Source organism: Choloepus didactylus, chromosome 1 (assembly GCF_015220235.1).
Source record: "Choloepus didactylus isolate mChoDid1 chromosome 1, mChoDid1.pri, whole genome shotgun sequence".
Taxonomy (NCBI): Eukaryota; Metazoa; Chordata; class Mammalia; order Pilosa; family Megalonychidae; genus Choloepus; species Choloepus didactylus.
Genome location: NC_051307.1, coordinates 88,730,811 through 88,748,513, shown reverse-complemented (window position 1 = coordinate 88,748,513; position 17,703 = coordinate 88,730,811). Strand labels below are relative to the sequence as shown.

At 40.8% G+C, this 17,703-nt stretch overlaps 1 protein-coding gene across 6 annotated transcripts in view; it reads right to left on the bottom strand.

The window, feature by feature from the left end:
• Window positions 1-487: 487 nt before the first annotated feature.
• CD86 (CD86 molecule) overlaps window positions 488-17,703 on the bottom strand; it is a 64,371-nt gene continuing 47,155 nt past the window's right edge. For 3 of the 6 annotated variants that reach the window (XM_037836671.1, XM_037836689.1, XM_037836662.1), the window contains exons 3-7: window positions 15,271-15,609; window positions 12,679-12,987; window positions 9,850-10,014; window positions 2,300-2,345; window positions 812-925 (exon numbers count right to left, since the gene is read on the bottom strand). In XM_037836671.1, the coding sequence (XP_037692599.1) occupies window positions 874-925; window positions 2,300-2,345; window positions 9,850-10,014; window positions 12,679-12,987; window positions 15,271-15,609 (911 nt within the window). In that variant the 3' untranslated portion in view covers window positions 812-873. Of the gene's footprint in view, window positions 926-2,299; window positions 2,346-9,849; window positions 10,015-12,678; window positions 12,988-15,270; window positions 15,610-17,703 lie in introns of all 6 variants that reach the window. The other 3 variants (XM_037836681.1, XM_037836708.1, XM_037836698.1) reach the window with 3 other exon arrangements.

Below are 17,703 nucleotides of genomic sequence, written 5' to 3'. Positions count from 1 at the left end.
TATTGGCTCTTGCACAGTTGCCCCAGGTCATCAAATCAGCCATTTCTTAAGAAGAGAAATAGGGTTCACAGCCCTTTCCTGTTGTATTCAGTCCTCTCTGCTAAAGCTTATCCCCCTGAATTAGCAATGGCTCTGATGCAAATGGCTCCAGGATCCAGAGCTGGTTCCATCTCTGTCTCTTCTGATTTCCCAAATTTTTTAGCTGGCTCACTGTTGCCAGCACACTTGGCCATTATTTTTCTTACTGCCCCTGAGAGAGGGATGAGCACTCCTCAGCAAAGGGCAAATTTTTCTCCAGGGAATAGTAATTACATTATTACAGTTATGGTTCTTCATATTTAAAAATATTAATATTAAAACTATGAAGTCATAACATATATACATTCCACCCAGACTGAAGAGGTAATGACAGTCACAGATGTACAAGATGAAGAAGTTAGATATCACTTTAGAATTCAAGGCAAAAAAAAAAAAAAAAAAAAAAAAAGCCAGGATTCCAGGAACTGGGTGTTTTACGTAAAATCACAATTTATAAAACTAGGACAGAAGGCTGGATCTGAAACAAAAGCGTTGGTCTTAAAGATTATCCCCAGGCCAGGAGCTATTTGGCTGGGCTTGCCCACAGGGTGCTCTGAAATGGAAAAGAAGCAGTTAGAGAATTAAAATCTGCTCCTGGCATGACAGGGAGACTATTTTACCTAGAGGGAGTCCTAGAGCCCATACCTCCTATGAACAATAGTATTTTCTTGTCTTTTGAGAACAGTTAGAGAGACAACAAAAAGTTGGCTAAAAACTTGATAGGAAAAGAGTATACAAATTGATATTTATATTTTAATTAAAAACGTGTAGCATTTTTGTCCCCTGAGGATGTCTTCAAAGTGTACTGGGTTCTTCATCAGATCTTTCAAGTGCCTGGTCTTCTACTCTGGAAAAAATAAAAATCAAATAACTGAGTGAGATTTCACAGTCACTTCCTTTCTCCAGTTTATAATGATAGGGCAGAATATAGGGCTGCCATTGCAATAACAAAGAGGAGAAAGAAGCTACTGAAGAGAGAGGTGGAGAAGGCAGTAGAAAAGAACCCTGGTCCACACTGTCTTCCATGCTTCCTTTAACAACTACCCTTTTTGGGGGGGGTCTGGCCCTGCCCGCCTTGCTCTATGCTAATTCCCTGCTGCCTTCCCTCTGCAGAATGTTCCAAACCATTTCTGAGCTGAGTCTGACTGGGGCAGGCAGGGTCACAGCATCCTGGCTCACCCTCAAGGGCACCTGGGGTAAGTCACAGAGGCTGGTTTATCCAAGGAGTGCCTGGCCTGCTGGTGGCCCTGCACCGTGGGATCACTACCCTGTCTCTCTGACCAGGCTTCTGATTGAGGAGTGCTCTGACCCCTTGATCATGCAGCCAGGGCCTTCATAGTTTTGAAAGCCCAATTCCTCGGAGGGGATGGAGGTACACACCATTTGATCACATTGTGTTGCAAAAGCAGATCACCATTAACTTTCATGTATTCTTTCATGCATGCATTCTTTCAACCAATATTTATTGAGCACCTACTATATGCCAAGTACTGTGCTAGGTGCTGGCAGCACAATAATCAACTAAACTGATATGGTTTCTGCCCTCTATAGAGCTTAGTTTAGTCCAATTTACAGAGTTTAATAAAATAATTACACAAATAGGTAAGTATAATCTGTTAGTCTTGTGAAGAAAAAGCACAGGGATCCACATAACACTGAAACAGGGGGACATGATCTAGTCTGGGGAGGGTTTTTGAGAAAGTGCTGCTTAAGCTGGGATCTGAAGAATGAGTAGAAATTAACTAGATGAAAAGGTGGTGGAAAAACATCCCAAGCAGAGGACATAGCAGATGCAAAGTCATGAGGCTGGAGGGAACATGTTATTGCTTCTCGCTCTTTCATGTACCTGTTGTGCATATATAGGATACCCACTAGTCCAGGCACTGTACTAGTTACAGGGATTACTATTGTGAATGAGATGCAGCCATTGTCCTCCAGGGACTCCCAGGAGCCTATAGCCCAGCTCTGGTGAGCCCACGCTCACCACATTGGATCCCTTGAGTGTTGAATTTTACTTGATCATAACTGAGCTCGCTATGCCCCCCGGGGAATCGTGTATTGGGCACCCTGCCCTCCATTTATAGACAAGACGTTTCCCTTCAGGTCCTAACTAGCCTCACGTTTCTCCTTCATTAGCTCATGTTTGCTAAGGTTTCAGCATGCCTCAGGCTCAAGCCTATCCAAATTGTGCACCCTCTTTCAACAATGGTGCAGCACTCACCTCTCCTCACTCTGTTGGCTCTTTTCTCCTTCCACTCTGACAGTTTCTGAAAGAGAATAAAAACAACCTCAGGAAACGTATTGCCCATATTGCTAAGTTTGAAAGGACTCCAACATCCTAGCACTGGAGAGAAAAGTCATCATGGCCTTATAGGTGAACTAGATGGTTACTCAAATGATACAATTTCAGGGGAACTGGGAAGGAGACTCTTGCTTTCAAAAAAGTAAATGCCATCCCCTGCTCATTGTGCCTTAAGTTCTAATGTTGGAAATATGTTTTTCACTTAAAGCTCTATCCTTTGTGAAAATAAAATACCACTGGGAGGGATCACACATTTAGTTTTAGCCATCATTTAGCAATCAGGAAAGAGTTTCCAATCCTTTTCTGAAAGCAAGGCTTAGAAGGAGGAGGAAAAGAATATCTTGAAGATGCTGATTGCCTAAATGGATTGGCCTGCTGGTGCTATCAAGTACTGTACAATGTTGCATGGGACACGCCCAAGTGGGAAATCTAGCTGGCTAGACCTCTCAAAGCCTGAGTTGCTCTTGGTATGGACTTACCACTAACGTGGCTTGGGGTATAAATTCCTCTAGGCTGACTGTTGTGATGGTGTCACTAACCCACTCAGAGCCTCATAGCAGGGGTTGTTAACCTGGGTGTCCAAGTTGGAATTTAGGGACTGCAGAAGTCCTCCCAGCAAAACCCCTGATGGTTTTGTGATTCCGTGTATACTAAATAGAATCTTCTTGAACACTTTTTATCATTGGTGATTCTCTTTTATGTGTGTGTGTGCATGTATGTGTGTATACATACATACATGTGCTGAGGTATGATCAATATAAAAAATTCAGTCATTTTCAGTATAGTGTTTGATGAGTGTAATGAATGTATACAGTCATGAAACCACCAACAAACTCAAGATACAGAATATTAATATCACCCCCAAAATAACAATCCCTCCCCCATCCCATTCCCTAATGGGAAACCACTGATCTGTTTAATACCACAATAGTTTTGCCTCTTCTAGAATTTTACATGAATGTAATCATATAGTTGATAGTCTTTTTGAGCCTGGCTTGTTTCACTCAGTATAATGCTTTTGAGATTCATCCATCTTGTTGCATGTTACCTGTAGTTCATTCCTTTCAAGAGAATTTCATTGCAAGCATATACCACTATTTGTTTATCCATACACCAGTTGGCAAAAATGTAGTTTGCTCCCTTTTGGGTATTTGTGAAAAAAGTCACTATGAACATTTGTGTAGACATGTTTTTATTTCTCTTGGGTAAATAAGAGAATTCCTGGGTTGTACAGCAGTTTGTGACAGTTTCAGTAGCTTCACATTCTTGCCAGTACTTGATATCATAAGTCTTTTTAATTTTAGCCGTTCTAGTGGGTGTATAGTGATAACTCATTGTAGTTCTAATTTGCATTTCCCTAATGACCCATGACATTGTGACTCTGCTTATTTGCCATTTGTATATCTTCTTTTGTGAAGTATCTGTTCAAATATTTTGTCCCCTGTTAAATGGATTGTCTTTTTATGATGGAGTAGTGTTTTTTGTCTATTCTAGATACAAGTCTGTTATCAGGTGCATGATTTGCAAAAATTTTCTCCCACTCTGTGGCTTGACTTTTCATTTTCTTAACAAAGTCTTTTGAAGAGCAAGCATTTTTTATTTTGATGAAGTACAGATTATCAATTTTACCTTTTTAAATGGTTTGTTCATTTTGTGTTCTAGCTAAGAAGTTTTTGCCTAAACTAATGTCACAAATATTTTCTCCTATGTTTTCTTTCAGAAGTCTTTAAATTTTAGCTCATATTCAGGTCTATTATCCTCTTCAAATTATATTTTGTGGCTGAAGTAAGGGTATACTTTCATTTTTTTCCCACATGATATCTAATTGTCCCAATACCATTTGTCCAAAGAACTGTCTTTTCTACATGGAATAACCTTGGCACCTTTGTTGAAAATCAATTGACCATATACATGTGAGTTTAGTTTTTGAGTCTCTGTTTTGTTCTGTTGATCCATATGTCTGTCCTTTCACCATATCACACTGTCTTGATTACTGTAATTTTATAGTAATTCTTGAAATTAGATATTGTAAGTCTTCCATCTTTATTCTTCTTTTTCAGAATTGTTTTGGCAAATTTAGGTGCTTTGCATTCCCATAAAACTTTTAGAGTCATCTTTTTAATTTCTACTAAAGAGCCTGCTAGGATTTCAATTGGGATTGCACTGAATTCATAGATCAATTTGGAGAGGATTTATATTTTAACAATATTGAGTCTCTTGATTCATGACCATAGCATATATCTCCATTTGTTTAGGTTTACTTTAATTTTTGTCAGTAATGTTTTGTAGTTTTTGGTATACAGGACCTGCACTTATTTTGTTAAATTATTCTTAAGCCTTTAATATTATCATATTATTTGATGCTATTGTAAATGGTACTTAAGTTTTTAATGTCCAATTTTTTGCTGCTATGATATAGAAATATGATTGATTTGGGTTTTTCTATTGATGTTATTCCCTGTGATTTTGCTACACTTACTCATTAATTCTAATTGGTCTGTTATAGATTTCTTAGGCTTTTCTACAAGCACTATCATGTCATCTGTGGGAAAATAAAAGTTTTTTTCTTCCTTTCTAATCTGTCTATCTTTTATTTCTTTTTCTACCCTTTTAAAGCTGGCTAGGACCTCCTTGTTCAATGCTGAACAAATGCAGTGAGAGTGGACAGCCTTGCCTTATTCCTGATCTTGGGGGAAAGCATCAGCCATTTATTATTAAACATGATGTTAACTGTAGGATTTTTGTCCTTATATAGCTGAGGAAGATCCCTGTATTCTTAGTTCTCTAAGGGTTTTTCTTTCTTTCTTTCTTATTATGATTGGGCATTAATTTTGTCAAATGCTTTTCTGTAGCTATTGAAATGATCACATGGTTTTTCTTTTTTAGTCTGTCAACAGGATGAATTTTATTGCTTGATTTTTGAATGTGCAATGTACCTTCTATTCCTGGGATAAAACCCACTTGATCCTGATGTATTTTATACTTTTAACATATTCCTAGATTGAACTTTTAATTTTGTTAAAGATTTTGGCATCGATGCTGACAATGGATGTTTACAGTTTTCTTTTCTTGTAATGTCTTTTCCTAGTTTTGGTGTCAGAGCTCCCCCTCCCTGCAGAGCCTGGAAGCTGACTCCAGACAGTAAGTTGGGGGGTAGTTACAGGGTTCACCTAATCTTTTCTCTTCTCTCAGGGACCACAATCTTCCTGCCACCTGTCGTCCAATGTCTACAGTCGTTTCATGTATTTCGTCTGGTTTCTAGTGTTTCCGGCAGGAAGGCAATTCCCGTAGTAGTTAATCCCTCATGGGTAGAAGCAAAAGTCTGTTTCTTCTATATAATATTAAAAGAGCTTTAATTGCTCAAAAATTCTTTCTCATTTCCTTATAGCTTCTTATAAGCTTCATCCATTGCTATGCCCTTTGGTGCCACATAGGAAAAGTACAATCTCTGCACCTTGTGGCAGCTCTTCTGATACTTGAAGATAAAAAATATGTGTCCTCCCCAAGGCTTCTTTTCAGGCTAAGCACCCTCAGTTACTTGATCTATTTCTCATTTGACTGAGCTTTCAGAGACTTTATAAATATGATTAGGCTCCAATTTTGTCAAAGTTCCTTTCTAAATTTATGGTGCTTATAGTGAATATGGTACTTCAGATGTCTGTAGACCAACACAGAATAATTAAATTACCCTTTCCCACTCGTGACAAAATCATCATCATTAAAAAAAAAAAGCCTTTATTTAAGAATGAAAGCAGACAACAAAAGGACAGATTCTAAACTTTTGGATTCCAAATTTAGCACATTGAAGGGCAGTTTGATGATATCACGAACTTTCAGTTTTTAAACCCTGAAAAGGTTTCTGTTTAAATGTTGCTTAAAAATGATTTATTCTGGAAAAGATGCTGTCCTTTTAGGAACTGTTCCTGAGAAATGCTGAGACTCTTCTAGGTTTATTCGAGGGAGGCAAGTTTTGAAAATTGTTGGTTGCTAGGGCATTACTACATACAGATTTCAGTAACACAAGATGCAAATGAGGAAGTAAAAATTCAGGAGGTAAGAGTTATTTTGGTCTTTCTTCCCCGTGGGTAAAGTGATAGGGTAACTTCTGATGGGGAAAAGACAGTAATTTATAGTCACAATTTCTCATGTCCTATCTGCCCTATTTGGCAAAACAAAAAGGAGAAGAGAGATTAGAAGCCCAATAGAATAACATGGCATTTCCCTTTTATTCATGCTAACAGACTGAACAGGGTAACTGTATGATTTAGGCATAGAAAATCTATAATTAATTAACAAACACAGGAAAGGACATCCGATGCCGGCTTAGTTTGAGGGCTGTCTCCTCCAGGAAAACGATTAATGTTGGATTAGGAGGAAGCCCCATTTTGGGAGAAAGTCCTGCTGGCTATTGGTAGCTTGTGCCTCCAAGGATCGATCATGACTGTTTCCATGTCTGTCTGTTGGCAGAATCCAGTTCCTTGAGGATGTCGGACTGAGATCCTCATTTCCTTGCTGACTGTCAGCTCAAAGTCATTCCCAGCTTCCAGGTGCTGCTCATATTCCTTGGCTCCCGGTCCCCTTCCTTTATCTTCAAAGCCAGCCATGGTTGAGTGAATCTCTCTCAAACTTTGGCTCTCTCCTCCTTCTGTCTCATCTCTATAACCCACCTGGATACGGTTCTCTGACTCATGTGATTAGATTGGACCCAACTGGATAATCCAGGCTAATCTCACCATCTCAAAGTCATACCCTCAATTTCTTCTGCAAAGTCCCTTTGCCGATGTAAGATAACATATCCATAAATTTTGGAGATTAGGATATCATCATCTTTGGAGGGGGTAGTCATTACTCTCCCTGCCACAGACAATGCCAGAAGTATCCACAAAGAAAGTGCAGATATTGCTGAAGTTATAGATCCCAAATTTATAAACATCTCACCTCTATGACAGATGGTTACATGGTACATATCCCTTGCTTCAGTGAAACTGAGGCTCCTCTCTTTGACCAAACTCACTGGCCCTGTCTGACCAAACAACTTTTGTCTTCCAACATTCTTTATCACATTCTTGGGGATCATATATGTGCTATGATCTCATTGTCTTACGCCTTTTGCCGCTCATAGCTGAATCTGACCATCTCATTTGCACACACAGCTTCTTTAACCCCCTTCCCACATTTCTCGTATGTATACACGCATCCCATTTAACTCCTGTACCTCGTCTCCTAAAATTTCCTGATTGCCTCTTGGGGGAAGAAACACACCTACTGTCTTCTCCATCTCTTCTTCTTTGTTTCATTTGTAAGCTATTTGTGCCAAGGTGAAAGCAAATTTAGGAAACAGCTTATTCACAAGATAAAGGTTGCTTTTGCATGTTTGACTAATTCTAAATGGCATGAGATTGAAAGAAAGAAAAGCTTAAAACTCTTGCCTTGAAAAGTCAAACCTTGGACAAGCATGATATGTATGTCTGTACCTCTGACCCTGTGCTCTGAATTTTATGCTTTTATATCACAAAAATCTTTCAGCACACCCTGTAGTTTGGCAGTTTGAATGACCCTGCTATATGCTTTGTATTAATTTATTGAAATTTGATAATCATTCCCCAGGTCCCTATTTTCAAAGTACAGCAGGATAAAATGAATGACTGCTAAGGTCCACCTATTTTGTGGACTGATCGTAAAATCAGTACACTGAATGCTTAAGTGAGATGCTGACCATCTTGTGCTTTTTACCACGAGTGAGTAAGAAGGTGCTATGGGTTGAATTGTGTCTCCCAGAAACATGTCAAGTCCTAAGCCCCAGTCCTGTGAGTGTGACCTTATTTAGAAAAAGGGTCTTTGAAGATGTAATCAGTTAAGATGAGGCCAAACTGAGTTAGTATAGGCCCTAATCCAATATAACTTGTGTCCTTATAAGAAGAGGGAAATTTGGACACAGAGACAGATGTAGAGAGGAGAAGACCATGTGAAGATGGAGGCAGAGATTGTAGTGATGCATCTATAAGACAAGGAATGACAAACATTGCCAGCAAACACCATGTGATGGTTACTTTTATGTGTTAATTTGGATGAGTTATGGTGTCCAGTTGTTTGGTCAAATTCTGGGGCCTGGTTGTTTCTGTGAAGGTATTCCACAGATGGGATTAGCATCTATAAGCAGTTGACTTTAAGTAAAGGAGATTACCCTCAGCGATACAGATGGGCTTCATCTAATCAATTGGAGGTCTTAAAAGGGAGAGGGCTTCAGGAATCAGAAGGAATTCTGCCTCTAGACTCCACCCTCTACTCCTCCCCTACAGACTTCAACATCATTCTGCCTAGAATTTCTAGGTTACCCCAACCTTCCATCCAAATGCAAATCAGACTTCCTAGCCCCCACAATTATGTGAACCAATTCCTTATCATAAAATCTCTTTTCTTCTATAAGTTTCAAAGGTGCTGACACCTTGATTTTAGATTTCTAGCCTTCAGAAACTGTGAGACAATAAAGTTTTGTTTTAAGCCACTGGTTTGTGGTACTTTTTCACAGCAGCCTTAGGAAATGAATACAGAAGGTTACCAAGCCAACTACTACTGGAAGTAATTATTGAGACGATATCTAAACTTATTTTAGAATCTGACCTTTGTTAAATACACTGCCACTTGTACAACAGAAGCCAATGAGGAGGTGTTCAATGCCATGCTGCAAAACCATGGGGCAACCTAAGTGTCCAACTGTATGATGTTGGTTAAATAAATTAAGGGTATCCACATAACGGAAAACTTGCAGCCATTTAAAATAATGCTGTAGAATGATGTTTAATGACATTGAAAATTTTTTTGCTACATTAGAAAACATTAGCTATGATATTATCCAAATTGTGGAAAATAGTCCTGGCCTTAAAACATTGTCCCAATTATGGAAAATAGCATATATGTATGTTGTCTGTATAATCATTTTTTCTTAATAGAATTATAGGTGATTTTTATTTAGTGTATAGTTAGTGATGAATATGTATGACTTTCTAATAAGTAGAAGTTAATATTATTTTTTAAAAGGCAGTGGGAAACAATTTATTTCACAGGAAACCTAGACTCTTAGAGATGGAGGGTGAGGCTCCTCCCCCTAACTAGACATCCCTGCTTTAACACATAGCGTTTAGAAATGTTTTCACTATCTTACCTTATTGAATTCTCACAATAACCTCATGAAGTGATGTGGGTAACACAAGTAATAATCAGCTTTGTCTGGAAACCAGAAGTACACCCTGTGAACCTCAGATTAGAAATGTTGCCTTGCCTGAAAGTTCAAAGCTGCTAGGTCCAATCCATGTCGGTTCTGAACCCTGAGGGAAAACCTTTTCCTCCATTAACTTGCTGATTTTTTGCCAGCCTGGGCTCCTGATACGGTAGCCAACTAGCTCTAGAAGGCAGCCGATGGGAAAGGAGCTACAGAGTAGCAGCTGCAGAGACGACAAGGACTGACTCACCACATTCATGACCTTCATGAGAGCGTTTCGGCTGCCGCTTCTGTCTCCTCAGTTTTATTAGAAAGAGCACTATCCAACATACAAGGATCAACGGTAGAAGTATTAATCCAACAATCTGCAGGATGTAGTTTTTATCATTCTTGGGACTAACACTTTTCTTTGGACCTAGAAATGACCACAAGTTTTCAATCAGCCAGGAAGATTGTTTATAAAAGGTGTATCTTTGCTGCTATTCTCTTTATTTGCTGGCCAGGGTGGAAGGCCAGAAGAGCCTCAGCAGCTAACTAAGAACCAAGCAAGTGCTTCTGGCCAAATGCGTGTGCTAAGCTGCTTTCCCTTCCCAGAGATTGGGGTGATATTGACTATCCAGGCCCTGGGTTCTGGGATCTGGGTAAAGTATCCATGCTGGAGCTCTGAAAGTACAGTCATCTGTGCAACCTCCTGCTTCTCCATATGTCGTCACTCCCCAGGTCCTGAAGTTTCCCTTATAATGACTCATCCATCCATCATCCTCTCTAGATTGGGCCCCAGACATGTCTCACCCAGACAACTGTAACAGTCTCCCCAGAAACTCCAACTACTTTCTCACCAAGGTCACAGTGGGCTCCCTCAAGTGTATGACTTTCCATTATCTCCCCATACTAGAGAACCTCTGATATACTCATGTCCTGAGGAAACAGGGTCAGAATCATCCCAGAAGGCCTCCCTATCTCAGATGCTTCCAGGAACTCAGAACTTAGGGACTCCTGTTTCTGAGAAGTTGAAAACAGGCTGTGAGGGAAAAACTTTGAACTGAGTGCCCCACTTTATGGACATTTATGGGAACAGTTCTGATAGTTAATCTCAAATTACAGGAAATCAGGATCGACTGAACTCCCATTAAGTTAGCTGCAGTTTGTGGACACAGGCCTTGTTCCTGGGCATTGCAGACCATATTCACCACCCTTTGAGTCTGTCCCAGCTTATCCCACCTGAGCCTGTTTGGCATTCCCATAAAAGGACTTATCCTACATGAGCCATTTGGCATTGTTAACATGAAAGTGGCTCGCTGCCTTTTGACACCCAAAATGGTGCCCTGACTTAGGATCTACTCTATCTCTGATCACCCATACAACAGGGACACTGAGAGCAAGCCCCATCTTCCTGAGGCAGCTAGTGCTGAAATATTTCTGATGATTGGTGATAGCTGGGGTGGTTAGGGCAATGGTTGAGAAGCAGCAGAAAGGTGAGCCCTGATGAAGTTACAGATGGTAGGAGCCAAGGCAGAGGGCCCCAAGGCATATCATATGTGAAGTTGGTGTAAACTTCAGGGATAGTTTGGGAGAGGCATCTAGTCAGGCCAAGAAAGACTAGCAGAAGCAACTAAGACAGGTTGGGAAGCCTCACCATCTATTGGACTCTTAAGAGGCTGATGGTCTCAGAGAGGAAGGAACTCAGTACCAGGAGAGGGGCTTGACCCAGGTGTAGAGCTGGCTGGTGGGGGGTTAGCCCCAGGGGCTGTTCATAAGAGTGTGTCCATAGGCCAAATTATGTCCAAACAATGAGACACCAGGAGAAAGGAGGCAAGCAAAGCTAGGTGATGGAGAGAGGAGCTGGATGGATGCCACAGGAGGGGGCAAGCCAAGGGGCCAAGGCAAGTAGAAGGCCAGATGGGTGGGGGTACGGTCAGGATCAGAACAAGTAGTGATGTTGGCTGTGTGGATGCAGAGTGCCTTAATTCCAGGACAGAATCTTGCAGTTAATGGCCCTCAAAAGTAGAGTCTCTAATGTGGACACATTTCCTGCAGGGCAAAGCTGGGACTTCAAAATGGCAGAATCTTTTTAGTGGACACCTCTCCTCCAGCTGGAATGATCCCTACACTACAAAGTGAACAAATCTGAAGCATTTCTACCCTTGAGTCTCTCCTTGCCACATGTGCACTGATGCCCATCACTACCTCCTGTGCCCATGTCAGATCCTGCTAATTCATTGGGCTTCTCTCACTCGCAGCCTGGATGCTGTCTCAGAATTCTTCTGTTTGGGAAATCACTGCCGATATGAGTACCTGCCATCTAAAATGCCCTACCCTCTCTTCACCACACTTATTAAGCCCGCCAATTTCTTTTATGGTGTTATGAGGTCCCACTTCCTTCAGGGAAGCCTTCCCTGAACGTCAAGGATCTTGCCTCTCTCTGAATGCCTGTAAGACTGATTATTAGTCCTTCTTGTTTTAACTATAGTCACATATTTCCATGGGATATCATTTAGAATCTGGTTCAACCTTCTTAAAATCCAGTTTTCTATATGTGTACACCATGGTTTTCTGATTCTGTTGGAAGGTTCTCAAGAGCAGAGACCATGTCTTATACCTTTTAGTTTTTATTCTCACAACTAACAAAGTCTAGAATGGTTCTATACTCACGTAAGTGTTACATATATGTATGTATTTATATATGCATGATATATATGTGTGTGTTTGTGCATATGTTTTAATAAATGGAAGAATTCTAGCCTGGAGGAATCCTGGATTTTCTGACCTAAACTTCTGAATCTTCATCCAAATGTAGCTCAAAAGACTAGGTCAGTTTCAGGGCTCAGAACATGTTTCCTTGCATGCAACACAGGTTCACAGCCTCTTGGAACCTGCATCACTCAGATGAAGCAGAAGCTCTCCATCTAGATCCTTCCCTTCCTGACAGTACCATTAAAGGCCAAATCGGAGGTTTTCTAGCAAGCAGGGGGCATTGTGAATGATCTGCCTTAATCATTGGGTTAAGGCAGACCATTCACCTTATAAAGCATGATGTATAAAGCATGTTGAAAGAAATGGTCTTGGGAAGCAGTTTTACCTATAGAGAAAGGTTTGGAGTGAAGCTCTGTCTCAGGTGGTTCCGGCTGCAGGACACAGATCACGCTCACGTTGTTTGTATCATGTGGGACCAAAAAAGAGAAGCTGATGGAAACATTGTACAGTTCCGTGTCATTATCTTGAGATTTCTGCATGAGAACAACATGCTTGGTTGTTAAATTCTCAGTTTCATGCAAAAAATACATCTCCTTAGGTTCTGGGTAACCTTGTACAGAAGAGCAGGTCAAATTTATGTCAGATCTTCCTGTTATATTAGAAATTTGCCTTATGTCAGGTTGACTGAAGTTAGCTGAAAGCAGAATAGAGATATAAAAGAAAATCAGTCTAAATTTAGATGTATCTCAAAGAGGTCAACAAATAACTAGATACCTGATCTGGGAATTCATTGGGGACAAACCTGGGCTCTAATGTGTGGGCCTCAACCCATGGTGAGAGCCACATAATGACCCCACATTTATTTTCAAGGATTGGCATTTGGGGCTATACTTGCATTCTGCTTACCCAAATCAAGGGGATTCTCTCTGAGAGATAGCAGGGTTGAAACTGTGTCACTAAAGATTCACAATGGGGTCATTATTCCAGGGAGTGGAGCCTTTGGAAGGAGAAGTGATCTGACTCTAGGACCCAAGTGTCCCATTCCAGCTCACCAGAATTAAAAGCAGAAAGGGTTGAGGCTGAATTCCTCCCCAGAATGAAGAGACTTCATGGGGCTGGAATGCTCTGTGCCTTATTTTCCAGAAACTCAGCCATGAAGGTGGTAAGTGAATAGTTGGGGCTTTTGAATTTGGGCATGACTATCAAGGTGTCTTCATCACATACTATCAGATGAAGACCAAATCCAACCTTTTTAGGGAAAATACCTGAGCCTGATAAATACAGTCCTTCTCTTGGCTTTGTTTACCATTCAAGTTTTCATGGCTATTGAGGATCACTGGCATCTGTCCTCTAGAACTGTCTCATGTGTCTTCTGCCAGCCAAATAAATCCCTTGCTCTCCTTCTATGGTTACCAGATAATTAGACATTTCTACATAATAATTTATAATTTAGTTCCCTGATTCTAAAACTTCAGTCATTTGCATGCCAACTTTATGTATTTTGCTCTATCAACATACTACTTGGGCAACCTGCTTGTAACTTCATGTGGTCTCTAGAAGGTAGATTGCCATGGTGTACCTAATTTAGCCTCATCTTAAGCAATATTTGTGAAACCACATGTTAGATGAGTTCTAATTTTTCTAATATGAATTAAAATAAATACAAAATTGCTAACATTTTCTTTTAAAAATGCTTTTGTCTGTGTCCCGCCTAAAACATACCATGTTCTCCCATTGGTACCTGGTCACACTTTTGAAAACATCGACTTAACACTTGGTTAAATGTTCCAAAAGCCCTGTAGCCTACTGTGACTCACTTGGCTCAAAGGGAGTAACTTCCCATTCCATTTTTGCTTTTGCCTCTGCTTTACTCTGTGGTTTCAGGTTGGGTGTTGATCTACCTTTTCCAGTTTCATCAAAAATAAATCTAAATCTCACTTCTGGGTATCAACCCTAGAGAAATAAAACTTATGCTCACACAAAAACCTACACGTGAATGTTTATAGTATCTCTATTCATAATAGCCCCAAACTGGAAACAACCCAAATGTCCTTCAGTGGATGAATGGATAGACAATAGAATGCTACTGAGCAATAAAAAGGAACAAGCTTTTGATTCATTCAGCAACTTGGATGAATCTCTAAGGCATTGTGTTGAGTAAAAGAAGCCAGTCTTAAAAAGCTTCCATACTGTATGACTCCGTTTGTGTGACATTCTCCAAGAGACAAAACTATAGAATGGAGAACAGGGGTTTGGGGTGGGTGTGATTATAAAGGGTTAGCATGAGAGAGCTTTTTGGGATGATGGAAGTTTTGTATTTTGTTTATGGAGGCAGTTACATAAATCCATACATGTGTTAAAATTCATAGACCTGTGTAGCAAAAGATACTAAAAAAGTTTTGCTGTATGATAGTTTAAAAAAAATTCTGTAGTGACATTTAGGCTCTTCAAAGCCTAGTGAAGCAGAGAAGACTTGTTTCTCTGTTTCTGGATTATACTGGGTTATTTCCCTTCTGTCTATGGTTTATGGTTGGGGCAGCAAAAAACTCATAAGCAACCTACAGGAAGGTTGGAGGGAAAACCCAAATCAGTCAACTGCAATCCTTGCTAGGAGCTCTTAGAAATCTTGGACCAACAGAGAAAAGGGATGTAAAAGAGATTTGAGGCCTATATGGTTATATAAAATTTAGTAATGCCCAAATTACCTGAGGTTTTCACTTAGCCACATTACCTTTGTTCAGTTGACTTGATTTTGCTCCCAAAGATGATTCTTAATGATTCTTCAGAAGCAAACTATAAAAAGTACAAAGGACTTTCAGTTCCCTACTCCCAGACCCTGCATTCCCTTCAAACGGATTTCCCAGAAATGGCTGTTTTCTGCCTTCTCTCCAAAGGTCCCACCCAAAGTTTCGCTACTCATTAGCAGTGTCTTCTGAGAAGGTCAGAGATCTGAATGAACGTGCTGTTGACCACATACCGAACACGGAGAGGTCGCAATCCTTCTGGTAGATGGGCACTAGTCCTTGGGGTCTTTTATGATGGATGAAACATTGGTACGAGCCCTGGTCCTTGATCTGAATGCTGTGGAGATGCAGGATCCAATTCTCCCGGTCAAAGCTTGTACGGCTCACATATTTGGGATCAACATTGTCAGGTTTCTCTTTGCCTAAGTATAGCTCATACAGAACCAACTTTTCCTGGTCCTGCCAAAACACTACCAGCTCACTCAGGCTTATATTTCGAGGGTTTGTAAATTGACACGGCAGGTCTGCAGTCTCATTGAAGTAAGCCCGTCTCTTTAGGGCAGCAGCAGCTCCTAAAAAAGGGAAACGTGGAGATTGGGGAAGAAGAAGAAAAAAAACCCATCCATTTTCTATTTATATAATACCTAGATGCTGTCTTATCAGTAATGATACTAAATGAACTAGATATTAAACTGTGGAACTGTGCGTACGTAGTCGGCATCTGGAGAGTGGGACTTTCGTACTGGCTCCTCTGCTTATCAAATACGTGAACTTGTGCAAATTGCAACTTCTCTAAGCCTCAGCTTTCCTCATCTGTTTAATGAAGGGGTGAACTATGGTCCCTTGAACTTAAGTCCCAAGACCAGGAAAACAGGCAGTGTTAGACAACTCAATCACTCACCTATTACCTGAATATTGATTCTCATCACTGTAGCAGTTTCAGGCTCCATTACTTCTGTGACCATCACCAAAGCCCTTCCCCTCCCCTCTCCTACCTCCTTATTCCTTGGCCTGACTGTGGTGAAGAGATTGCTGATAATGATAATAAATTTGATATCCCCCTCTCGTTATGCCTCATTATTTGGAGATCATATTGGTAATATCCTCGTAATTCAAATAGTTCTCTTTTAGAGTTTGCCCCATGGCTGCTACTCCCATGGTCAGCTCTCCCAAGAATGCAAAAACATTTGGAAATGACTTGAAAGTCAACCAAAGCCTCTATTTTCAGTGACCTTTCTAAGCTCCATCTCTTTTAGAGATCAGAAAGAGAACTGGGCAAGTACAATGATTGTTTTTGGGATTGTGGTGGTCAGAGCCCATTTAAGGCACATGAATGAAATGCTGGAAATGAAACATAGATGGGAAGGTGAGTATGTGCTTTGGGAGTACTGGGGAAACCCCAGGAACTAAAAACCTGCTTTTCATAGTATGCACTCTCCCTGGAAATTCTGACAACCCATGAGAAACATGCTGGAATAATTCAGAGAATGGCTTTATTTCCTGGGGGCATACATAATTGGAGGTTGTGGGAGGTTGTGGGAGGGATTTGGACCATCCAACTCCTTAGGCAATTACGGGGTTTGTGTGGGATCTTTCCTGGGTCACAATTACTTGAGACTTGGCCAAGAAATTAAGCAGTGGTGGGTGAGAAGAGCAGGCTGAGGGAAAAATGTTTCTTAATTAATATGACATCAGATACCCCGTTGGGGAGAAAGTTAGGGTGGATTCTAAATGAAGCGTCATCTTTCAGGATTTCAGCGAAGGGATGTTGACATAAAGGAGGAAAGAGGGTTGGGTTGGTGAGAGATTTGAGGTGTTCTTTGGGTGAGTGAGAAATTGAATTGATCTGACCAATTTCTTCTAAGAGGGAACAGAAGGACAAACACCAGCGATGTGACCTTTGTAAAACTGGATTGTGAACAGACTGGCCCACTGAGAACACATAAGCCAGGTGGTTGATGGTGGTCTTGAGCTCTAAGGGAAAAGGGCTCCAGGCATAAACTGAATCCCTATTGTATTGCATTACACTCACTAGAATGCTGTGAAGCACTTGAAAAAATGTAGCATCTGTACGAGGTGTTCCTATATTGGAGGAAGAAGGGAAATCTAACTGGGTGCCCAGACCAGTGAAAGGGGGACCTAAAGAAGATTCACCTGTATTTAGCAATTATCTTACAAGGCAAACCTGGGTTCCTAGGCTCTTAATGCTAATGCAAGCGTGCCACCTGCTGTAAAAGCTTCTAGCAGCTATCTTGGGGGAAACTAATCTGGTTTTATCCCTAATTTGCTTTATGATATAGGGCAGATGACATAATGGAGAAACCAAACACACAGTTGAAAATCCTGCTAGTTAATAGTCAGTGTTGTGTTATTACTCCACGCCTTCTGGACCTGGAAATGACTTCACCTTTGGCTTCTGTCTTCTTGGTTTACGGTTGGTTCTCTGGAGAGCCTCACGGCAACTTCACTCCTTCCCACCCACTCTGTCCACTTCCAGACTAGTCCACCCTCTCTGACCCAGGCCCTTTATCCCAAAAGATTACAAGGGCTTTCTCTTCTGCCCACCCATCTGCCTCCCTCCTCACCTACCAAGTGAATCTGTGGTCTGTGGACCAACAGCATCGCCATCAGTTGGGGGCTGATGAGAAATGAAGAATCAGGCCCCA